We start from the raw sequence: 24,963 nt of genomic DNA, 5'->3' as shown, positions 1-24,963 counted from the left end.
TCTAGATTTCTAACTAAAAGTTTGACCTAGTTTATGACAATCAGATTTAGAGAAGAACAACAGTAGAAGGTTAATCACATCCACCATCATGTGGTCCTCAAACGTTTAGCAAACCACGTATAAACAAACGTCTTTATACACAAAGATTTCCATTGTCTTTGGAAACACTGTAGACAAACGATGTACATCACTAGAAATTAATGGCAGATATTCAAGCAACCCAGTGATTTAGAAAAAGTAGCGCGCGCAAACTCTCTCTCTCTCTCTCTCTCTGCTTACTAACACGTGACATCTAAACATAAACAACACCCGTCACGTGGTGCAGCAGAGTAATACGGCCAAACAGCACCGTCGCAGGCTGGAGGTAGAAGAGGAGCAAGAGAAGAGGAGAGGAGGCTTTTAGTCCTGAACATACAAAAATACTTTATTAAAATGTTAGCAGAGGCGACGTGAAGTGCCCAGTCCTGAGTCAGCGCTGGGATGGCGTGTTCTACGGAGAGTGAGACGCGGGCGGTGGGCTCTGCTGAAGCCGCTGGAGGTGGTGCTGGGGCCCGGCCTGCGGTTCGACATTCTCCCGCTGTGAGCGCCGCCTGTCCGGCCTCGGTGATGGTGGAGTCGGTGGACGACGCCGAGGGGCTGTACGTGGCGGTGGAGAGATGTCCGCTATGTAACACGGCGAGGCGCAGACTCACGTGTGCCCGGTGCATTCAGACCGGAGACTTCGTTTATTTCGACGGTAGAAACCCCGAGAGGTGGGTTGGTTTAATAAAAACAGCAGCAGGCAAAACAGGCCACTAACGGTCTTCAAGAAGATCAAGTTTTCAGTGTCTATTTTCGGTGCTACCTTAACGGTGGTGTATTCTCCTCTATAGCCTGAAGCACAACAAAAAACTGGCATATAACCCAGTCTCTGGTTAGCTTGGTCCGCTAACGCAGCTGAGAACATTTCTTATACCGTAATGTTTGCTAGCTCATGCTAGCACAACAGCTAACGTTAGACCAAATTAAAGTCCTTATAGAGACTGCACTTGTGTTGTCTTGCGCTTCTTTATTGTATCAGTTCAGTCTGGACATGTACACATAACAATTAAAAGTGCATTTACATTTTTTAAAAACGGAAAAGGTCGTTTGTATTGTCCGTTTAGCAGAATGGCCAACTTTTAGCTTGCCCAAAATATTAGCTCTGTAGCTGCTAGCTTAGTTAGAAAAATAGAACGCGTTGAATACCCAGGTGTGGTCCACTTTACTCGGATAAATATACTACTGTATACAGTGTCCTCTTCTCTCTGTTCTCGGTATATTTTGTCAGATATTTAATGTGTGGCTACAAGGGCCAATTAGACATTGTAAATACCGTGCCATAATTATTCAAGAAAAAGCATGTTCCTTGTGTCCTTTTGTGCTGACCCCTTTATTGTGTAATGAGGGTTTGTTAAACTGGTGCTCGTATCCATGCAGGTACGTAGAGAAGTTGGAAAGACTTCAGAAAATGAAAAATGACAAGGAGAATCTCCAGCAAAGGTGAGAAACAAATTTCCTCTTATGAATTATATTACTCATATCTTTCGTAAATAATGAATGGAGTGGTTAATATATTGTCAACTGTAACCTGATGACCCCCGAGAAGTGCTGGCAACGTAGTTGGTCCAATGAAAAACCTTAGTTAGCTAGTTAATGATCGGAATAATAAACTGCCACAGCAATCTTAATAATTGGTGGTTAGGTGTAGGATACTTAAATATTCAGCATTAGGAAGATTGCTTTTTGAAAGACCCTGGGCCCTGTGTAAAGCACTAATGGACTGTCAGAGCATCATTTACATCTTATCCCATGTATAATTCCAATTTGCCCATTCATTGAACACCCATTTACCTTTTATTTTCATCTTAGAGTCATCGATGCCATGGACAAAAAGGTTAAGGCAGACCAGCTTGTAAGTCAATAATCAGTTTGCCGTATGTAACTTGGAATATGGTTGTCATGTCAATTTGAACGCAGAGAGAGCTCTGGTCTTGTCTATACTCATGCTAAGGTGTGATCATTTGATTTATGGCAGAAGTGGAAAATTATGTCATGCAAGATGAAAATTGAACAGCTGAAAGAAGCCATCTGCGCTGGCAATGAAGAAGTGAAGAGCGGTGAGTGTTTGGGGATTGTGACTTGAACCATCACTTCAGCTTTGTTTTAATGTTATGATTTATTTTTTTTTTTTCTCCAGAGCTTCAGTCATGTTGTGATCAGTCCCCTTTTTCTTCTCTCCCTCTTAAGGCAAAGATCTGTTGCTCCGCTCTCAGGAAGAAGGTCAGAGGCTGCAGCGCAGGGCTATTCGGCACCAGGAGAAAAGGGACAAAATTGAGCGCCATAACCATCGCTTGAGTGAGTTGCTGGAGAAAAGGACTAAAGAGTTGCAGGGCAGACTGGAGGCTCTGGCTGAGGTGCGGAGGGGTCACATCCTGGAACTCACTACCTACATCTTTTTAACACAGGAGGAGAAGCAGGGCAGCAGGTCAGTTCATCTAATGTTCATTTCAGTCATGTTTGTGGTGTTGTCTTTCAGTATTGTTAAATGTTAACAGCTAAGACAATGGATGGCTTTACAGCACCAACATTTTAGCCTAGACTCTTTGACCAGGACTAATTACTCACGATTTTTGTCATATAGGCCTTTACATTGTCTAACATGAATGTTTCTGCCCTTAGGGACCCAGCTGATCCTGTTGTGGCAGAATATGATTTTGCTCTCACATCTAGCACGGTGAGTGAGTTAGCTGAGGCAAGACGAACGACTTACATGTCTGGACGGTGGATCTGGGATGACCAGAATGGAGAAACAAGCATCAGTATTACTGGACCCCATGTCACTCTGCCCAGCAACGGAGACTGTTCAGCCTACTACAATTGGGTAGAGGAGAAAAGCCCTCATCAAGGCCCAGGTAAAGAGAATTTGCTGCTGAAACATTTCCTTTTGTTGCTGTGTTCAGGTATTTAGGTCCAACATAGCTGTCATAGCCCTTTTTGAAATTTCCAAGCCCTGTTTGATTTAGGTGAGTAAAATTGCCTGGTACTAGAATTTTCCGGAACGTTTCATTGAATGAACAGCCAAATTAGATTAAAGGTACATCAGCATTCTTCAAGAGAACTAACCATTTAGAAGAATAAAATGTTTATTGATAATCTGTTGATATATTTCACATTTTGTATGTCATATTAACATTCAAAATATATGTTGAATTTTATTGAAAATGACAAAAATTTTGTACCATAGTTGCCTAATTAAGTAGGCATTGTCTGTGCTTTTTATTGTCTGGACATAAACTCATAGGCATGTTTATACTGACAGGCACTGTTTTGTTGTTGTTCCATGAGGATGTTTGTATTTGTCTAACACAAAGTTAGCCTAACCTCAGCTCCTCACACAATAAGAATAAATATCTTTATCATATTATACCTTTTAGTATGTTTGTATATTGTTCTGTCACTTCGGTCCTCCACCCCCACCATAAACAATGCCCAAGTTGGATCCTTTTAAACAGTAATAAAGCCTGAATACTGAAAAAATAGTGTTGCATTGGGAATGACTGTGAAACTGTTACTTTTTCCTAGAGCTTGATCATATCAATCCAGCACACACCATAAGTGCGGCTCTCTGCTATGCCACTCAACTTGTCAACATCCTTTCTCATATTCTGGATGTGAATTTGCCTAAGAAGCTGTGCAACAGGTAAATTATATCTCAAAGCTCATGTTTCATTCTCTTGTTAAACTCATTGGTTACAGGATAGTTCTTTTTTGAGGTTCAGACTGGTTCAGTAACAGGTTTTGTATCTGTTTTGCAGTGAATTCTGTGGCGATAATTTAAGCCGTTACAGATTTACTCGTGCAATCAACAAACTCAACACAAACATCCTGCATCTTTGTTTCTCACAGGTAATGCTCTCTGTACAAAGTCCCAGTAACCATGTTGTGACCCAGAGTACTGATTTTTGCTCATGCTTTGCTCTTCCATTAATCCTTTTTGACAGCATGTGGCCAGTGAGCTCCTCCATCCCCACCACACATTGAGGAACATTATGTTTCTGGTCTCGCCAGACAACAAGAATCTTGGCAGGTGAGGAAGAGCCTCGTTTACTTTGCTGGGTTTCTCTAATATAACAGTGTTATATGTAGTTTATATGTAGCTTCAAGGTAAACACAGCAGAAAACAAACTGCGTATTATATTCTCTCTCTCTAAGTTAAGAAGCAAGATCCATAAGTGATTTTCCTGAGCCTCAAAATTATACCCTGTAAATTTCTTCTGCTTTTACCTCCCACCACTTCCTCTGTCTCTGTGCAGGACTGGGCCATTCGAGGTAAGTGCAGACTTGGAAGACTCAATGGAGTTTGTGGAGCCAGAGGCAGCCGGGCCTGCAGAGGAGAGTGGAGATGAGGCAGTGACGGACGAAGAGACCGACTTAGGTACAGACTGGGAAACGGTACCTAGTCCTCGCTTCTGTGATATTCCATCTCAGCCCATGGATCTGTCTCAGAGTACAGCCATGCAGGCTTCCCAGCCAGTGGGCAATGCTGGGGGTATGATCTCCTCTGCTGCTGCCTCAGTCACCTCATGGTTCCGTGCCTACACTGGCCACCGTTGAGACTAAGTGGGGGGCTCCGACTGCTGTAGCTATGCAAACAGACAATAAGATACTCCCTATTTTGTCAGATCTCCTTAGAAAAAGGGATATTCGTGTCAGTTGATGACATGCAAAAATGAATGTCGGTGGTGGAAATGAGGAGCATTGGTGACATTTGCAAACAACATATTTCTGTTAGGTTTAATCATAGAAACAGCACTGAAAACAGCTCCTACTGAGCTTTCTGAACTTTTGTAGCTCACAAACACTGTAGATGCTCCCCATTACCCGTCAGCAACTGTTCTCTCTACAACATAGCTTGATACATGGAAGAGAAATGATCTGCTATGAAGAATGTCATCTGCAAGTTAGGACAGTAACACTTAAAGATGGGCTACTGCTTGCAGAGAAGCCTTTTAGGAGGAAAAGAAACATGGTGGGTCATCTCATCAAACCAGGAATATCTTTTCCAGGACGAGACTGAATCAACATGGAATTGTTATCTTATCAGCTCAATGTGTTCAGGACTTAGTGGAAGAGCAGCTAACAAAAGACACGGGTTGTGAAACTCATGACTGGCAGTAGAGATTGATTGTGTTGGCAGGTGCTGACTTGTCAAATTTTGCTATTAAAAAAAAAGAAAGAAAATGCACCTTTTCACCAGCTACTCAAGACCCTTACTGTATAAATGTTGCAGTAGTGAGGGAATGGACTATGAATAGGAGTGTGTTTGTTATTTTATTAAATATATATGGAGTTTTATTATAGGAAAAAAATAATGGGGATGCTTATTTTATGCCGTCTTGGCAGTCTTGCCTTTCCTTTATAGAATCTGTTGGGTATGAACTTGAAAACAAATGATTTAGAAAGGACTTTGCAGACTTATGGTTTGATTTGATTTCATGGTCTTAGTAAGTACCTCCATGTCAATGGAAAAGTATGCCTTTTAAGTTTGTAGGACACTTGTGTAAATGTGTGACAAGCAATATTTTGTATGTCTGGGCAAAACTGAAAAAGTATAATTAAAAGTTATTAATCTGAAAACATGCTTAATGTTTGCTCCATTGCTGAGAGGAATTACAATTAATTTTATTCAGTGCAATTCTGTGAATGTTTTGTTTGGCCTTTTAAAAAAAAAAACCCACTAAAATAACCGACAAAACTGGGTGCAAGTAGATGATCATATTTGCCTGTTAAATTCAGTTTTATTTCAAGCGAAGCAATCAAAACAATGGCAAACAATCATATTTCCGTGCATTTTATTACCCACTCCAAAGTATTCATCCACTCATACTGCACACTTCAAGGCCACATGAGGGGGGGAGGAGGGGAAAGGGGGAAAACATTGAAACCATATGAACATTGGAGAAAAAGCACCAGATTTTATCCCAAAATACATGAGTATTAGGTCATACACACAATCCCAAAATAGCATTAAGTATTGACATAGTACTATATATAGCTCCATTTAAAAATTAATCAATGTGGAACATGAGTGAATAGATCATCCCAAAAAAGGGATGTTAAACCTTGCATTTTAAATTTCACTATAGTGTGCACTACATCTCCAGCCTTCACTTCAAAAAGAAAAATCCACATAAAGAAAATGATCTCGATTTCAAATCCAATCACACTAAATGACACCAACTTGCAGATCCTCAAAGAATACACTTTATTGAAGTAAAATGCCTTATAAGGCAGAAACAGCAAGGGTATTACAATAATGCTTTTTAAAATTCTGAACTTTAGAGAACCCTTTCCATTGCAATGAATTCTGTCTTTTTCAGATGCCGTCCAGTTAGCTGCTGTATAACGTAACGCAGTTGATCACTCTCTCCACATTCAAATGTCTCTGAGAAACACCGCATCATACTAGAGAGACGCCAACACTTAAGTGTGCACACTGCCAGTTTACAGTGGTTTAAAATAAGGACGCACTGTAAAACAAGAGCAGGCTACGGAAAATATACACGCATCGGCATTAAAAAGTGCAGCACCTCAAAACACTTATTCCATCATTCCTCACACTAATATGATACATGGCTCTGCTATGTACACTGTAAACATCTGGGCTCAGTACAACTTTCAGATCAGCTAGAGACAAAACCAACTATTCCATCATGACCCCAGGAGATGTTATTAGGACTAATAGACGAAGCAAAGATTAATATATTTATAATAAGCCCTTTATGCATATGTCCATATTGTGAACAGGATTAAGCTCCCATCATATACAGAAAGATAAAAGTTAGGCTTATTCAGTTGCAATGTATTGAATGACAATGAAATCAGTGAGATTTTTTTCTAGCTGTTCTGTAGGAAATAAGTTAGTGAAAAGCAGGTTAATGCTCGTCAAGAGTTAAATCCATGAAAGAAGTACTCTGACAAAATTCATGAGAATTCAGTCTTTTTTTTAAAGGTTAAAGTGCAGACCAACTTTTAGGACCTGAGAAGGACAGTGATGAGTTGGGGTTCGGTTAGTGAGACGAAAATACAGCAAGCCACCTGGTAACTTTCAGCAATATGGTTGCAAGCAATTTCAACCTCAAAGAAAAGAACATGCTCATATGGCAGCACAGTGGCACAAGAAACACCGTTCATTCACACACAAACAACTCAAACACTATCCCTCCTCTGGCACACTACAGGTCTTCCTCACTGTCCGTGCTTCTCCTATAAATTGGCATAGTGATACTATGAAAGGCAGGGACCCAGCGGTTGTCATGAAGACCCACATTGCAACCAGGTGTGTCTTTTTGTGACTCCCTGCAGCACATCCAGTAACCAGGGCCATAGGGCAAAGCCTGGCAGTAGGGTTTGTGGTGCCAACGACAGAGTGACACGTCACCTTGGCCATATCGCTTCTTGCACTGCTTGCAGGGATCGTCTTTGTAGCGAGGGTCACTCACCCAAAGCGAGTCAGCCGGCCGCACACCGTAAGTCTCAATGATAAACTTAAAGTAGTGACAGGTACACTTCAGGGCAGCCAGGCTTTCTGTAGGCAGCAAGCAGAAAATCTTAAGAATTATGTGATGGGGCAGAAAGGCCATGTACTGTTGAGGCTCTAGAAGGAGCTGGATTTTGAAGCGGGTCTCCAAGAACTCGTGAGATACTACACGACGGAAGGGTAAAGGCACAGGATCTTGATTAAATACACCGACGACTTCTTCCATTTCCTCCTCCTCATGAGTGGACCTCAATCTGTCCATGTTCTCCTCAGTGGAAGACCCTTTAGCTGAAAGAGGGTCCAGTGCATGCCTGAGTGGCAATGCCACAGCATGTCCACTCTTTTGGTCATTGGAGCAGTGTTCCTTATTCTGAGATGCAGGAATGTTGTCAAAAACTGTCAGCTGCTTCTGCTCTTGAAGTGCTCTATGGGGGGAATGGGCAAAAAACAGCATGCCTGGAGGAGGTTCCTCTCTGCAATCTTTCACCTCTGTGTTGGCCTGACTGTTTAAACGCTGCAGTTCATCTACCGTCCCTACAGTTGCACATGTATCTTTTTCAGCTATGTTCTTACCTTCTCGCTGCACTCTTGCACAGCTGACTAAACACTCCAAAGATTCGGTGGACAGAGGCAAGGAGGCTACCCAAGGGCCACTAGGTTTGTCAAGGTCACTAGGTCGTCCATCTGTGCCGCTCTGCACCCTCTCGTCTTGGGAAAGGCCAGTTAAAGCTGGCTGCGAGGGCACAGAGAATGGTCCAGGCCCTGCTAGCAGAACACGTCCCACCCTCCTCCGTAGACTATTGTTGCGTGAGAGGTTCCCCCCATCTCTAAGGCTCTGTCTGCTTAGGCACTGCGATTCCAACTTGGCAACCATGTCCAGTACCCGCACTGATTCCTCCTCATCATGAACGTCAGGTGGCTGTGGGCCTTTGGTTACAATCTCCTGTGGCTGAAGAAACAATCCATGTTTAGACAGAGTAATTGTGCTGGAGCTTCGCAACGAGTGTGGTTTCAAGTCTACCTGCTGTTCATTAGCCCTCTGCTCCAAGTATGCCACCATTTCCACGACAGACAGTGTCTTTACACACTCTTCTCCATCTATTCTCACAAGTTCCTCAGCTACAACACCACGAGGATCCGGGTTTTCATTCGGCATCGTGGGTGATGTGCGTATCTCTGGTTTTTGTGCGAGAGGCTCCAAACTTCTTGGCTTTTCTGGATTTCCCGACCTCTTTCTGCGCTTTGCGACAGACCAATCTCCATCCCAGCAACCTTTATTTTTCATGGGTGCCACCCTCATGTCTGAGGTGATCCCCTCTCTCTCTGGTGTATTGTCATTGCCATCTGCATCAACATGATTACATTTCTGGGCAGTAAAAATTGCAATCTTCTCCTTGGTGTTCCCAGGTTTGATGACAGCCCATATATCTAAAGATCCTTCTCTTTCCTCTCCCTGATATATTCTCAGTGGGCCCTCATTCTCTAAGCCCATAGAGGAGGATAGCACAACTAAGGAACTTGTTAATGTAGCAACAGAGGATACTGCCTTGCTCTTGTGGGTCCAGGAGCTAAAGAAATTGCCACTTGATCTACTGGGTGGGGCACTATTGCTGGTAGTACAATGAAGTGTATTAGTAGAGATGACGCTGAGGGGGCACCGGTTGGCCGTACCGTTGCCAGGCAAGGCCATCTGGCTACATGCTTGGCGAACACCCCACTCAGTTCCGAGTACTCCCCGTTGGTCCATGTGACAATTTTGTGTACCATCTTGCACTCTCTCCTGGTGAAGCTCTTTATCCTGCAATTTGGGATATGGCTTGAGGTGCATGATTGCAGACCTGTGATAAACAAAAAAAGAAAAGAATAAGAAGTTTAATAGTCTGAACACAGGGAAATAGTATTTTCCCCTAATTAAACAAGTCAGGAAAAGGCTTGCCACTTCAGTTTAAACTATACCAAATAAATAGATGGTGCATTAGCTACATGAAGGTTAAGTAGTTAGGTTTACGAGGCAGAGTTGTAAATAGTTGAACATTTTAAGGGGATGAAGGGCAAAATACAGCTACTTTTCAATGTACAGTTATTAGAAGTTAGTACTTTTAAAAACACAAAAAGGTAAACAACCTCCCAGATTCCTTCAACAACTGAAACAATCTAACCCTTACTGAGATATGTTATTAAATGAGGTGATCTAAAGGACTGTGCACCAGTTTCACTGTGTATGCTTCAGACCAAGTCACACCCAAAACAACAAGAGCTCACTGTTCCCTTTGGCCCTTGAACTGACATAATAGGAACAGGGCCACTCATGTCCAGGCACAGCTGCAGTATTACACAAGCAGTCAGCTGACAGAGGCCCAGCTGCTCCAGCAAGTCTGCAGAACAACCAGCAGCAGCCACATGAGTGGGATGCCTATCCGACAAGTGCTTATAAGGCATTCCTCCTACAAATCCAGGTTTAATCATGGGAGCAAAAAAGGATGGTGTAGGTTATTATTATGGGGTATAAATACTTGGATACTTATTCCTGATCCAAGTTGCAAGGCCGTTGTTATAGATGTGTTAAATGACTTTTGCAGATATTATTCACTGGTAGACGGGCAGGCAGTAATCAGTATATTTAGAATGAAAGACGAACATTTGGAAAACCTATTCCATGAAGTTACAGAAACAAGCAACCTTTAAATGTTTCAAACAAAACACATGTGCATCAAGTAAACAATGGCTTACAACTCCAGGGATACAGACTCACATTTCCCGGTACAACACCCCTTTGCTTCCTGTCCTGGCAAAAATTGTGTTAATACAGTGCACACAAGGGGAAGCAGTTTTTAATAAACCACAGCTCAGCCTAGTGATCCCAAAAAAGAGAACTGGAACCAGACAGCAGTTTTGGACATGTATACACATGCACCTACTTAGAAAAATGGCACGTTATTACTCGTGTAGTTAAATAATCTACAACACCACTTCTACAGTTGTAAAATAGAACCATATTTCATATTGCAATTAATTCAAAGACACCTTCATATAATGGAGTAAGAAATATAGGCACTTGAGAAAGTAATGTATAACCCAGAGTTTCAAATTACACTGCTACAAGACTAAATTCATTAAGCTGAGAATTAATCTGATCATGTGTAATATTTTCCACTACTAGGGATAATAATAGCCTTTAATAAGGACTTTTTTTAATACGTGTATCACATGCTATTTTTAAAACTATGCAACTCTGCATGCGTCACCTCTTTTCATTTATGCAGACTGCACATTACTCAAAAAGATGTCACCAAAACACGTGTTTTTACCTGTTCCATGTGCTCTGTTGACATCTAAACAAGATCAAGTGCCCTCTGTGGCAGCCCCAAGTTATAGAACAGCTTAAATCTTTTATTTTTAAAAATTACCTCACTTTGGGATTGTTTTATTTACTAATTAATTACTTGTTTTTTTACACTTGTTTGAATAATCAGGTGTTATTTTACAGCACATTGGTTATCACTGGTCATTAAGTGCATCATATAAATTAAAACGGATTTGGCTTGATACAAAATAGTCAAGATACTAAATAAAGAAACAAGTGCACTGCTCCCTTAACACTTCAACCAATACAAAAAAAAAAAAAAAGTATACAGGAGTACAGTTTTTGGGTGGGAGCAAGATCCCTCCAAAGATTGGAGAGAAGTTCTCATATCTGGCCCTGCAGGACTGATTTTTACCCATTACACAATCTGGCAAAAACACAGCTGCAGCTCAAGGCCTTGCCTGCCTTTACAGCTCAAACTTTCCTCAGTACCCTGTACCAAAACACGTCTGAGCTAATGAAAATTGAATTCAAGTGAAGAAGCTGAATATTATTATGCTTAAAGAAAATAAACAGACTGTGTTTAAAAAGCAAAACTGAAGAATGAGTCATGTCAAGTGATTAGGTGAGCTCATGTCAAGCTAAGCAGTACTTCAATTAAGTGAAGATTGTTATCCTCTACTTCTTGTCAGGGTCCATGACTGCCCCATAGGGGGCCTGCCAAGGAACCTGTCCAACTCCTGGAACAAAAAAAAAAGCAAGGATGAGGTCACAACTGTGGAGTCTGTTTTATGCCAATTATGCTGTAACACTGTTCTTCTGAGGAGAAGGCAGAGCATGTGTGTTTGCACGCGTCCTTACATGTGTTTCTTTGGTCTGTAACTTAAGCTATGTTTTCTTAGTTTAAAGGCAGATTTAAAAGGGAATAGTCAGTTTGTGAAACTGTTGCCACAAAAAAAAATAAAATACATGCTAATACATTATACATAAAATCACTTAAAACAAGAGGCTGCTGTGAACCATTTGTGATAAGGTAACACCAGCTGCTTGATTTCTCGTAAACTGATTTGGGCAAGCATGGGGCCATCATCTCACAGAAGCCATATTTCTATAAGCTTTTTCATACCTCATCATTGACAATGATATTACACACTCCCCAACTTGCAATATCAGAGTCTCTTACCTCCAGATTGTCTGTGGAATGGAGGCTCGTTTCCCTGGTTCCCTGTAAGGGGTGGGGCAATAGTAACTTATAGTTTCACATTTCTGAGGCATTAGGCTCCTCCCTCCAGTCCAGAGTTCAATTTCCCTCCTGTTTCAGGCCTTCGGCCGCACTGCAACAAAGCAACACAGACATGTTTGAGAATGCAGCTCTTGATTCTGAACATGAGTGGATCATGCAAAATATTTTAAATACAAGGTTAAAAAAAAGCAGATTAGCTTATCTACATTAAACAGAAGTAGTAAAGCAAACATATCAAAAGTAATAACAAGTTTGTTCAATTAGCACACTTCTTTCTCTGCACTCATGTTTGTTTTGCTCCATTTAGTCTTGTTTTTGCGTTCTCACATAAACATGGGTCTAGCACTGTGATTGAAAATACTCAGACAAGGTAGGACAACTTTAAGTGCATCTGCACACTAATAGAGGAAATGGTACAAAATGAGTATGGCTCATTTAATCTTATGTATTCTCACTTAAGAAGCACACATTTATTAAAATAAATAATGTTCTAAGGCACTAAAGTGAATTGTTTGATCTGTGTCAGTCCAAACAGGTCTGTTAGAAGGGATTAAGAATGGCGGCAAAAAAATAAAAACATAACTCCAAGGCAACGCTTGTTAGCTGGCTGAAATATAATCATATGTGGCCAGGGACACCAGGCAATGCCTACTTATAAACTGCGGTAATGTGAATTCATCGTCCCCCCACAGTAGGGCACCATTTGTAAAACAAGATTGTTATAAGCAGCAAGATCAGCAAGTGCAGAAAAGAAATAACAAAAAAACATCTTTACAGCTGCAATAAAGAATTCTTAACATTTTGGAGGAAGAGGACTGTTTATAGGACAGTTTTGTAAACATTATATTAATGAAAAGATCACAATCTGACATCAGGTAAATGGCTTCCATTATATTTTTTGTTTTAAGGTCTGGGTTAATATGAGCAAATTAGAATGAATAAATAGTGATATAATCAATATCATGCTGTAGCAGTACAGATTATATAACCCATTCTCATTAATCCTGATTTTTTTCCTTAAAGCCAGCTGCAAACCATCTTGTTCACAACTTCTAACCTACAAAACAGATCACATCCATACACACTGTTCAGAGACAGTCGCTGTAACATGTCTAAACACATGGTTAAAAAGGAGATGCGTGGAGTAGGGATGGGCGGTATAACCGTAAATAATAAATAAAGTATATCCCGGTATTTAAAAATGTGCACAGTATCTCAAAATAAGGACAGTATTTATGACAAGTGTGGTGAGTGAAATTGTTCTGTGCCTTTAAGAACAAGGCCTAAGAGCTAATTTACGTGCATTTGAGAAAGACATACGGAGCGGTCGCAGTGGCACTCACTGACTGATTATGTCACACTCTGAAAATGTTTGGGGGGGAACCAATGACAGCATGCATCAGCTGGACACAGTGATAACACTGTTTGCAATGGTGAAACCCTGTGGTCAATCATGTCATGTCACTGATCATCTTCTCATGCAATGAATACCAGGAAAGAGAGACTGCACAAGTGCCCGCATGGTGCAACTCTCCAGCGTGCCACTGAAACAACCATACTGTCTACACTCTCCATTACTGGAGAACATTTCTGTTCTAGTCAAACTGCACAAAATGCGATAATGTAAGGTTAAATTATAGTACTCCTCAATTCATTTTCTTTCTTGAGCCAGAATTAATACATTTCAGTGAAGAACCAGATGGGTTCAAACATTTGAATGTCACTCAAAGCATGATTAATTGAAGATTATGGGAAGTAAGAAATCTTACAAGAATTCATAAAAAAAACAGCAGCAGATGTCATATAATCAATTTCATTGTTTAATGAACTGCGGTTTAAAAGTGTAAAATATACACTTTTCACCACAACTAAGATCCAGTTTGTGGATCAAATGACAACGTGCACTTTCTAGAACAGAACCTGGGCTGTTCTGTAATCGGAAACAGTCCTGAGATACCTTTATTTTTGGTTCAAAGACACCACGAAATAAATGGGAGTGAATGGAGAGCTACTCTTGAACATTCCTGTTGTAGCCCCTGCCCACTTTCTGTGGCCCACTTTAGAAGACAAATCCTGGGGTTATGAAAAAAAAAAAATCACAAGCCCAGTAGCCCACTGCAGTTGAGAGTTTAGTTGCTGAGTTTGGGTTAAAAGAGAGACAGGAAGCTGAAGCCACACAAAATACTCCGAAGAAAATTCACTTAACTTTATGCTCACAGGTAGTGTGTTTTGAGCCTGGAAAATCATCTGCTGTTGTGTGCTAAACCTCAAGTGCCTCAGCTGTTTCTGAGCTAAACTGCATAGGGCTGATAACCCTTCACTCAACCCACACAGCCTGTGTACCCCCAGCCCTCTCTGCCCAATAACGTATACAGTGTATACACTTTGTGGTATGAAGGTATGAAAAATTTGGATAATCTTAAACACCTCAGATAAGTTGGTTGTGCTTCTATGAGATACCTTAAACCTGGTCAGATTTTAAGGCAGCATTGAACTGTTCCTCAGCAGAGAAGTCAGTCATATGATGCAACACAACCACAACTCCTGTATATTTGGCTTTTCTCCCAGAGCTAAAATAATTAAAACAGCGATAAATATGGGAAGACTAGAATCTATTGTGCTGAAACGCTAAGGCAACACTAGCCACTGAGGTAAGTAAACACCAGTTGCGTGCAGTTGGTGGAACAAGCCGTGAGTAATCACTCTAACTAGAGCATCTCAATCTGCCTCATGAGGACAAACATCAGTTAAAATGCTGCCTACTTAAACAGCTGTCTACGTAGTCAGTGCCTACTTGGGCAGCTCACTAGGTTTTGGGTATGACCTCTTGAAACACATGAAAGTACTGTTGCAAGTTCCTTCATAACTGAATTACTGAAAGAACTTTTCATATCACACTTCCCCTACCTGAACATTTTAAGCCTTTCCAAAAACAATGGCAGTCATTCAAGAGGTGGGGCAAGCTAGCTTTCACAATGCCATTTCTATTGTGTCCTAGAGCAGCATCAAAACAGACCAGGAACTTTTCAAGTATACATGTAGGGTGTAAAAACACAGCCTTATAAATATATTAAAAAGCAGTTATACACACACATGCCTGATTAAATCTATACAATACTCTTGTCAATCTTTTCTTAGAATGATTTGAAAGAGCATTTCAATCATATCTACTACCCACTCCTTATAAAAACTAAACTGCACTTTAGTGGTTCACTTCTTTACAGAAATAACTATGTTTTCAAATATTTTCAACAAACAGACCTGATACTAAAACTGAAAATTCCTGTTCCCCACACTGTGGTCCTGCCATTTCAACACACTTGGCAAACTCTCTGGACCTGTTTTCTTCATTCAGGACTGTTTTCATTCAAAGTATCTAGGGGCTTTTTAACATAGAACACTGTACTTTCGGAGCTGTTGTGCAATCAGTTGCCCCTTATAAAACATGTTGCCCCCTATGTGATTTCTTTCTGCAAACTGTTGTTTCTACATATTTCTTAAACTCAGTGTTGTATGTGATATGTTAATCTACAGGGTGGGCCATTTATATGGATACACCTTAATAAAATGGGAATGGTTGGCGATATTAATTTCCTGTTTGAGGCACATTAGTATATGGGAGGGGGGAAACTTTTCAAGATGGGTGGTGACCAAGATGGGTGGGGGCCATTTTGGATCCAACTTTTGTTTTTCCAATGGGAAGAGGGTCATGTGACACAAACTTATTTAAACAATGGTGTGCTTGATTTTAACACAACTTTATTCTTTCATGAGTTATTTACAAGTTTCTGACCACTTATAAAATGTGTTCAAAGTGCTGCCCATTGTGCTGGATTATCAATGCAACCCTCTTCTCCCACTCTTCACACACTGATAACAACACAAGAGAAATGCTAGCACAGGCTTCCAGTATCCGTAGGTGCTGCACATCTCGTATATTCACAGCATAAACAATTGCCTTCAGATAACCCCAAAGCTAAAAGTCTAAGGGGGTCAGATCGGGAGACATTGGGGCCATTCAACAGGCCCACGACGACCAATCCACTTTCCAGGAAAATGTTCATCTAGGAATGCTCAGACCTGACACCCATAATGTGGTGGGGCACCATCTTGCTGGAAAAACTCAGGGAACGTGCCAGCTTCCGTGCATAAATAGGAAAACACATCATCATGTAGCAATTTCACATATGCAGTGGCCTTGAGGTTTCCATTGATGAAGAATGGCCCCACTATCTTCGTACCCCATATACCACACCACACCATCAAGATGTGCAGCACCTACTAATTCTCAACAACCATGAGAACAAAGAAGTACTTCTCCAGTGCCTTCTGAATTTGAAGCAGGTTAAAAATATCCATCTTCTGTTAGCTAAACAAGACAAAGCAGAGTTACCTTTTTTACTACCCAACTATACCAAGCTTGGCGTTAGACCAATGAAATCAATTCTAGAAGGCCTGACAGTCTTTCACAAAGTCAGCAATTAAGTTGTTCTTTAACCAAGAGAACGATAAGGTTGATGTCCCTCTACAGCCCAGGCTCTAAATTTCACATCCCCTCAAAGAAATTCACACTGCCTTTGTGAAGTCAATCGAGGGCCTGAGGTGCTTGACACCAACTAAAAAAGTATTAAAGCCAAGCCAAAATTATTATTTATAGCCTAACTCAGCATGGCCCAACAAGATGACACAAAGCAATATATGAAACTACGCAAACTATGCAAAAGAGTGTTGGATAAATAAATAAAACCAATCATGTTCTTTGTCCCTTTACGCATTTCTCAATATTCTAAACCTTAACACTGGCTAAATCTGAAGTCCTCAGCATAACCATCTAAGGTATAGTGTTAATATTATTTACAGTTAAGCTGAGGCAAAGAACATGATCAATTTGTTATATACATATGGCAAAACAGCATTTTGTGTAGCACTTTGTAAATAACATTAACACCAAGTCTGAAGCCCTCTGCATAAAAGCCATTAGGAAAATGTGTTTTGCGACTGGACCAATGGCTCTGTTTCAACAGGAACTGAAGTGTGTCTGCGAATGGAAACATCAGAGTCTCACTGGAATGCATTGTAACAGATCAGAACACACCCAGCGACAAAGCATGTGAATGTGTGCTCATGTGCGTTTGCTCACAAACATCCACATTCAAATGTAATCAACAACTGTACAAAATGCACTGAAAGGGAGGGAAAAACACTGCCTAGTGAAAGAAAAAGCATTACCAGAGTATGAATTATTTATCATGGAAACCATGGGATATACATTTCTGTTTGTCCAAATACAAGACCCTACCTAACGGAAAGTGGATCAAAGAAAGTATATTACATAATATCTAGTACATAACCTACAAAGTAAAAAAGTGTGCACAACATGACACACTGAGGGATTGGTTTAGCAGAGAACAAAGACCCATCCCCTGGAACCCTCCAACATCACATACAGCATTTTCTGCTGATACATCTACATACATGACATGCGATCATATCCATCCCATCCCACTTTATTATTTTATAAAGCATGTAGCAACCTGTTACATTTTCACTAGTCTCTGCCACAAATGCTCCACCTACAAGTAGATGGAGAGTGTGATACATTCAATGCACTAATCTGGCCTCACTGTCAGGATTCTGCCAGTTGCATTCCGACTGACTCTCTGTACATCCATGCATACACACTTATATGTATGATTTCTTTCCTGGCTCTGGTACTGGTCCAGTGTGAATCAAAGACTGCCTCCTTCTATAAGTCATGCCAAAATAGACTTGTGATTGGTCCTATTGCATGTCGGTCTAACTACTTTACTTGTAGTAGTAGGCAAAAAAACTATTGATACTTTAGGTCGACAGCATTAGCCGTAAGTGTTTGTTTGGTCCATGTCCAACCTTTTAAACCCAAAGTACCTACAGACCACAGACACGGGTCCTTTTTTCTGCAAAAGTTCTTCTGGGTCATCATCTATTTCAATGTCTGGTACAACTTCTGATTCAGAACTTTCCCTGTCCATTTTCACCGCGCTCAACAACTCAACTAATACTTGCACTCCGTTCCATGCGTGTTTAGCAGCAGAGCAATGAAAAACGTCCCTGTGAAATACCACCGCACTGCATTCCGCCCAGCACCTAGTGAGGTCCTATTCTCAAAGACACAAAACGCAAAAAGAAATTCCACTTATTTTCTATGAGTTACTCAACATTTAAACAGGATTTTGAGTCAACTATTCAAGTTGTGTTTTAAAGACACTTTTTCAAACGCAACTAAAGCAATCATTTTTAGCTGAATATGTATTTGTCGTTTGCTTTTGCAAACCTTTAATGTAAAACCACAGCACTCAGCATATCTGCTTCTCACAGACTTTTAAATACAATACTATAGAATACCATTTGATAGTGAGTTTTGTCTCTGAAAACCTAAACATATACAAGCAATGTATATCATGTAATCGCTCAGGCTTATGACAAAAGAGATTACAGGTTGAAACAGAAAAGACATCTACAACATACTTGTAAAAACACTGGGAATGCAGTCTTTGGAAGCAGACTAACTTTCCTTATATACAAGACAAACTTGTCACAACCTGCTGCACAACACTCATTTTACCCACACGCCTTTCCAAATGCTCTTGGAGGCATGTGCGGTGGGGTAAAATACACCTCCCTGAACACACCCCTCTAGCTGCTACATGACTCCAGGCAGAGTGGGCAAACAGGTTTTCAGAGACTGAAGGCAGTCCAGTTGTCAGACATCTCTTGCCAGAACCAGAGGGAGGACTTCACTGAAACAGGTGGTCAGGCTGTACACACTGTAGTGGTTGCCAGACCTTCAAAGGCTTTCATTTATTCTGCTTCTCATCTGCTTGTGAGAATATATGTACAGGCAAAGAGAAGCATTATACCAATTTAGTTCATGTTTCAACATGAAGTATTTTTTAATGTATATAATGACTGCACATGTCAAGTCTGAAATACCAGTATGGAATATGCACTTGTATATAACATGTAGTATTGGGCAATATGAGCACAAACAAATACCACAGTTAATTGTACATTTTACCATGGTTACAATTAATGAATAATTATTTTGTTTATATTTTTGACCCTCATCGCTCAGTGACGAGGCTTATACTGTAAAGATGCTGTATCTGATACAGAATAATGTTTGTACAAAAACAATGTTTAATTATATTGTTGTATGAAAATGAGAATGTAAATGTGCCCATTATGTAATCAGCTTTAATGATCAAGTTACCACACATTGGCAGATACCTGAGGATCAGGCAGTGGCTCTGGTTTTACTATATCCTTATTTAAAAAGTAGGTGAAAAGGTGACAACAATCTAAGTAGATAAATTACATTGAATATCTATGACCGTAGATGCCTCAAGCATCCGAGGCCTTGAGTCCTAGAGAGCACAATTGGCCTCAGCCACCACAGGTACTTGTCAGCATGTGACAGATATGTGCAGATTGCATTCTCTTGCAGTGCACCAAGCTGTTCAGCTGCATTGCACAAGTGCCAGTTCAATAAGAAGAGGTGATGGGGGGTCTTCATGTGTCACAGAGGAAACATGCTCTCCCCGACCCATCTGTGGTACTGCATGCAATCAAGGGATACCGAGAGGTAATAAACAACTGGGTAGAAAATTTAGCAAAAACTTGTGGACAAGCAAAAAAGTTTAAAAGAACACTAATATTACCTGAGAGACTCCGAGTAAAAAACAGGCCATGCAGGAGACCAAAATATACGAGCATAATACACTGGCCTACATCTAGAACTTAATACAGGTCAGAAATTAAAACTGAAGGAGGAAGTTTACAGTTGTCCACAGCGGACAGCATGTCATTTTCAAAAACCATAAGACACCAAGGTTTTAAACTTGAAATTGACCAGACTGAGACAAAAAGCCACTCTTCTCTTTACAGGTCTACAATTACTGTAACTGTATGGCTCCAAAATGGTCATCCCACTTCCCCCATTACACAAAAACAAGGCCTTTGGATCTCTCCACTGTTGTTAACTGCTGACCTGTTAATCACAAACCAGGCATGAGTTCAAAGTTTGGCTAAAAGCTTGTCGGAAAGACTGAAAGAGAGTAAGGCTTAACTCACTACAATTATTTGGCATTCAATCTTATCTCATTCATCCACATATAAGAAAAAGTATTTAGGAGACAACACTTGTGTGACTAGTTTCACTGGGTGTCAAACAGTTGCACTGTTAAACTGACAAAGTTATTCTCCCTTTTTTGTGCCTCATTTGTGAAGAAGCTTGTTTGCATTGGGAGTACTGCATGAGTGCCCATTGTATAGCTATCACTTGCTTTATTACTTATAAAGCATACCACTTACAGGTTAACAGAATACACCAACATGACTTGATCTCTTATCTTTTTTGGCAGAACACTTAGTCATTGACTCAGGGGAGAGGGGCAAAAAGACTACTCCCTGAGGAATGATACTTGATTAGTATTGCAAGCTGCCACCGAAGGATAACATGTAACTGCATAACTACATTAAGACAAAGTTGTTCATTTGGGTCTGATGTGAACTGTATCATTTATGGCAAAAATTTGTCATAACAGCTGCGATAACAGCAATACAATCAAGTTTTTAAAATGTTTGTAAACACTACATCGCAATGTCATAGCACAAGATACGTATGAATCCATTTTCTGGTGCCCATGAAATTCAATAGCTTTAATAAAAGATTGCAATAAGTAAGTACTTACTGAGGATTGTAAGGAAGTAATTCATGTTTGAATTTCAAATGTTCATATTGTGGTGTTGTTTTAAATTATAATGGAGAACACACATGTTACATATATACACGTGTGTTCGTGAATTAAAAGGTCTGTATTTGACTTATTGATATTGAAAGCCTTGGTTCCTATCACCATCACTGTAAAGAATATAATAATTTAGTAATACTTAGGATGATGTTGTCTACAACCCAGTGAATTAACTACACATTTCGTAGTTCATTAAAATTCAGTGGAAACCCCTTTAAACTGAAGGACTCTCCAAATAATTTGTACTCTCGTCAGGACATCAATCTGAATGAGACAACAAAATAACTAGCTACACGTGAACATTATCACCAGCGTAAAAACACTGAACAAACGAATGAAACGAACCTAGCATCTAGAAATTAGCCTTTTTACAACAGATACCACACCGTAAACAACATAACTCATGGTTGAGCAGCCAGTGTACAGCCCATAAACAGTGGTCTAATCAAAACACACTGGAGTGAAATATCAGCGTATATGTATGTTTAAGACGTATAACCCAAACTGCTTCCACACAAATTACATTATATAACCTTACCAAGTAAAGTTCTCTCTTGAATGTCGTTACAGAATCGCCATGAAGCTGCGTAGTTTCGCAGAGAAAACACTGGTACGTCAGTCCTGCAGTTGCTGACTATTAAAGCTAAGGATGATCCAGTGGGTTATATAAAACAACCGACAAAACCTGTTTTAACGTGTTATGCTTGAAGTACAGAACTTCCATCCACCCAAACGACGAGACTGAAGTTGGCTCCTTACTCTAATTTTAGGTTCCACCTTAAATGGTGCAGTTACACTCTGGCGCCCCTGGCTAACGTTTAGCAGGTCTCAGTCGAAAGCTCCGATAATAATGTCTGTTCAGACACACACAGACAGCGCCACCAAACACTTTGGTCACACGAGACACAATAACACAGAAGTGAAAATGCAGCCATGTTAATGTTTGACCATTGGCTCTAAGCGCACAGAGAAGCTGTTAAAACCGAGCGAAGCTCAATCTGACCTGGGCAAGAGTCGGAAGAAGACGCCGCGGTGCTCTTTCCCCCACGTCTCTGTTGCTCTTCACCATGCAGGCGGATTCACAAACTCAAACGCCTCCTCTTCATTGGACGTGGTTTAAATCAAACGTCTGTAGTTCGTAAAACTCAGTAGTTCCCGTTCTGTGTCTGTCTCTAGCTCTGTGTCTCTCTCTCGCTCTCTGCTGTCCTGCGCTGGGGGCGGGTCACAGCCTTATATACGTGCGCGTCGCCGTGACGTACACACGAGCTCGTGGCCTGGTCCCAATCCGCTGCGAATTCTCCAACCCTGGGGCTCGGGGTTCTCAACCACTAGTCCAAACAGGGAGGAACCATTTGCTGTCCAAATAAATATCGTGTAGTAGTACTCAGTGGCTTATTAATAAAGACAAGCAATTTAATTTATCAAGACACCAGTTCTGCTACTGTTGTTACTGCTGCTCACGGATAACTCATCTTCGTTTAGTAGCTCAATATCAAATAACACATTGTCAACGTAATTTGTTTGGAGACGTACATGTTTAACCGTGTCAGGTATTTATTTATTGTGGTTTTCACTTTTGTATGTTTACATGACCCAGGATCAGTTTTCCAAAGAAGGAGACAGCATTAGACTACACAGCATAAATTGAGAAATGTGATTCAGCAATAGGCTAATTCAATATATAAACGACAGAAAATACGTCCACTAATAACATGATGAGAAACAATATGAAGGAAATCAAGAAAACATCGAAACAGGTGTTCTGTCGAGTTGTGCTACCTTGTTGAATGTGCTATTTTGCATTTCTGCGCATGCTCAGACCCAAAATTGTAATGTTTTCATTTGTTTTTCGTGTTAAATCTGTTTTTCTCGGGTGCATTACACAATCTTAGTTTACTGTTATTTTCCTGAGTGTACCAAATGTGTATACCACTAATTAAATGTTAAATTGTATAAAACTATTTCTTATCACGGTCAAAATCATTTTTTTAATAAGCTGATTTGGGCTGTGCATATCTCCTGCTTATATTTCTGTAGGCAGCATTTTCTGATACACTACATTTCTCTCACCTACTGTTTTATTTAAATAACTGTACGTATAAAAGTGCTGTATGGCAGCACATTTCGTCAAGGTAGCACAACTCGTCAGAACACAGGGCGCTGCAGAACCAGAAATCCACAGGGAGGAGTTGGATATGATCCAGGTCCTTCCTCGTCGTATTTTCATTGGATTAGACTAAAACTGGCTCCTCCCAGTACAACCTAACCCTTACTTTAACCTTAACCTCCCTTGAAGAAGTAGTTAGATGTGGGCGGAGCTGGATGTGATCCGAATCCACCCAGTGGATTTCTGGGTCTGCAGTGAGGAGTGTTTGGGGAAAAAAGGGAAATAAAAAAAGTAACCATTAAATAAAAATTAGTTATGCATTTGGCTCAAATCTCATATGCTTGAAAACTGCTTATGGTTGGGTTTTATTAAACTAAGCTCTGTCCCATGATACATTACTCTGCCCATTTATGGTAGTTTAACAGAACAGTGCAAACAGTTAACTTACAGCACTATTTCCCTTTTGTCATGCTATCTACCTAGAACAGCTGTCCCATTTTGATATGTTGAAGGAAGTGCAGTAAAAATAGCTTTCTTTCTGGCTTTAATCATATCATTTATATTACTCAGTGTCACAGTGAGATTGTACTACGTCCTGATGGCTGTTTTTGAAGAACTTTTAGAATCCAAACAAGCTCAGGAAGTGCAAGAATGGAGCCGTAGGTATAATGTACTTAACATCTATTTTTTTGTTTTTTCCTAACTAACCTTTAGGACTTCCCTGCAAACAGAACTTGTCACCATATGAAGTGCAGCAAGGGCACAACTGGATTGAACTGGATTGTACAGAGATTGATTCTGGAATGACATCATGGCAATCACTCACTGAAATAGTCTTTCACAAACGGGCACAATGTTAGGACCTTTTCCAAATAGCACTCTAAAGCCTTCATTCCTTATCCAAGTCAGCTATTTGGTAATGTCAACAAAATGCAGAAGTATAGGACAGTGTTTCTTGTTGTTGTTGTTCTTTAATTGTGAGTAATTTGAAAGTGCTGATAAATGCACCAATAGTAGATAATTGACCAGGACACCTGTGTCCAAAACACCACATATGCTGGTTTTGGTGCTGATCAGCATAACATTCTCCTTTACTGCTCACCAGCATCCTAAAAACATTTGCTTTTTTTTCCTGAGACCATCCACATAAACATACCTCACACACACGTATCTCTTGCCTGTATAGTCTAAACAAAATCCAGTTAATTACAGACTTCAGATGCATCAGCTTATAAACAGACCTTTTCAGATATCAGTCATACTATGTCTTATAGTTTTATAAACTCTTTTGTTACTGACATTTGGAACAGCTTCTACTGGATATATAGTATTTCTGTGCCTATAACAAGCATATATTAGTCAGTAAATTGAACAAAGAAAGTAGAATAAACATCTAATGGAGTTACAGCCAAAAGTACAAAGATGTTGTTGGCTTCACATGAAAGAAAGGGGAATTAAACCTGCCAAGGTGTAGGAGAATGGTCATGTTGAATATAAAATAGCTACTGAGCATGATTACATATTGACTGAGTTCATTTCCAGTGGCCGATGCTGTGAAAACTTGGTAAATGGCAAGATACAATATGAAATATATAGTTTATATTAATTATTGGAATCCAGTTAGAAAGCTGTTAAATCTTCAGAAGGGGCAGGTGTTCCATGCACTGAAAAAACTGAATAATTTAGTTAGTTGGGTAATGTAGATTGGGTTTCAATTAGGGCTTTCTCACTGACTGTTTCCATCATTAAAAATGTAAAACACTGACCTGACTTCAGAATTCTGCAGCAGCCTGTTCTATAACAGAGGCAAAGGTCAGCATTAGGGTCACTTGATCAGATCACAAGCCCTGAACTTTGAGATTGGGCTATTGTCTGTCTTCGTTTATTTTGTAAATCACATGAATGACATGTCCTGTATAACCTGTATACTCATGAAACACAATTTCTATCTTGAGC

General features: G+C 40.2%; 2 protein-coding genes across 4 annotated transcripts; one reads left to right on the top strand and one right to left on the bottom strand.

Moving 5' to 3' along the window:
- The first annotated feature begins 345 nt into the window (after positions 1–345).
- Positions 346–5,648, top strand: atg14 (autophagy related 14). Its single transcript, XM_066680570.1, has 10 exons — positions 346–752; positions 1,459–1,521; positions 1,891–1,933; positions 2,057–2,138; positions 2,269–2,506; positions 2,701–2,933; positions 3,604–3,721; positions 3,837–3,927; positions 4,023–4,108; positions 4,335–5,648. The coding sequence occupies exons 1-10, from the start codon at positions 481–483 to the stop codon at positions 4,633–4,635; spliced, it is 1,527 nt and encodes a 508-aa protein (XP_066536667.1). The 5' UTR covers positions 346–480; the 3' UTR covers positions 4,636–5,648.
- Positions 5,649–5,809: 161 nt separating this feature from the next.
- fbxo34 (F-box protein 34) lies at positions 5,810–24,946 on the bottom strand. 3 transcript variants are annotated; one of them, XM_066669150.1, is made up of 3 exons: positions 12,049–12,187; positions 11,518–11,605; positions 5,810–9,399 (listed from the first exon to the last, which is right to left on the bottom strand). In XM_066669150.1, the coding sequence occupies exon 3, from the start codon at positions 9,387–9,389 to the stop codon at positions 7,257–7,259; it is 2,133 nt and encodes a 710-aa protein (XP_066525247.1). In that variant the 5' UTR covers positions 9,390–9,399; positions 11,518–11,605; positions 12,049–12,187; the 3' UTR covers positions 5,810–7,256. The 3 variants fall into 3 exon arrangements, with proteins under 3 accessions (XP_066525247.1, XP_066525239.1, XP_066525231.1); XM_066669142.1 differs by lacking the exon at positions 11,518–11,605 and adding an exon at positions 24,774–24,946 and having other exon boundaries at positions 5,811–9,399; positions 12,049–12,199; XM_066669134.1 differs by lacking the exon at positions 11,518–11,605 and adding an exon at positions 21,904–22,096 and having other exon boundaries at positions 5,811–9,399; positions 12,049–12,199.
- Positions 24,947–24,963: the final 17 nt, after the last annotated feature.

Source organism: Hoplias malabaricus, chromosome 1 (genome assembly GCF_029633855.1).
Source record: "Hoplias malabaricus isolate fHopMal1 chromosome 1, fHopMal1.hap1, whole genome shotgun sequence".
In the NCBI taxonomy this organism is placed as follows: Eukaryota; Metazoa; Chordata; class Actinopteri; order Characiformes; family Erythrinidae; genus Hoplias; species Hoplias malabaricus.
This window is presented reverse-complemented; position numbering and strand designations above follow the sequence as displayed.

What these genes read in the sequence shown, in the direction of transcription:
- fbxo34 (XM_066669142.1), bottom strand. Translation starts at nt 12,140, where the DNA reads ATGCCTCAGAAATGTGAAACTATAAGTTACTATTGCCCCACCCCTTAC. An exon ending in ATTCCACAGACAATCTGGAG is followed by an intron (nt 9,400 to 12,048) that starts GTAAGAGACTCT and finishes TGTTTATCACAG; the next exon opens with GTCTGCAATCATGCACCTCA.
- atg14 (XM_066680570.1), top strand. Translation starts at nt 481, where the DNA reads ATGGCGTGTTCTACGGAGAGTGAGACGCGGGCGGTGGGCTCTGCTGAA. An exon ending in GAGGAGAAGCAGGGCAGCAG is followed by an intron (nt 2,507 to 2,700) that starts GTCAGTTCATCT and finishes TTCTGCCCTTAG; the next exon opens with GGACCCAGCTGATCCTGTTG. An exon ending in CCTAAGAAGCTGTGCAACAG is followed by an intron (nt 3,722 to 3,836) that starts GTAAATTATATC and finishes TCTGTTTTGCAG; the next exon opens with TGAATTCTGTGGCGATAATT.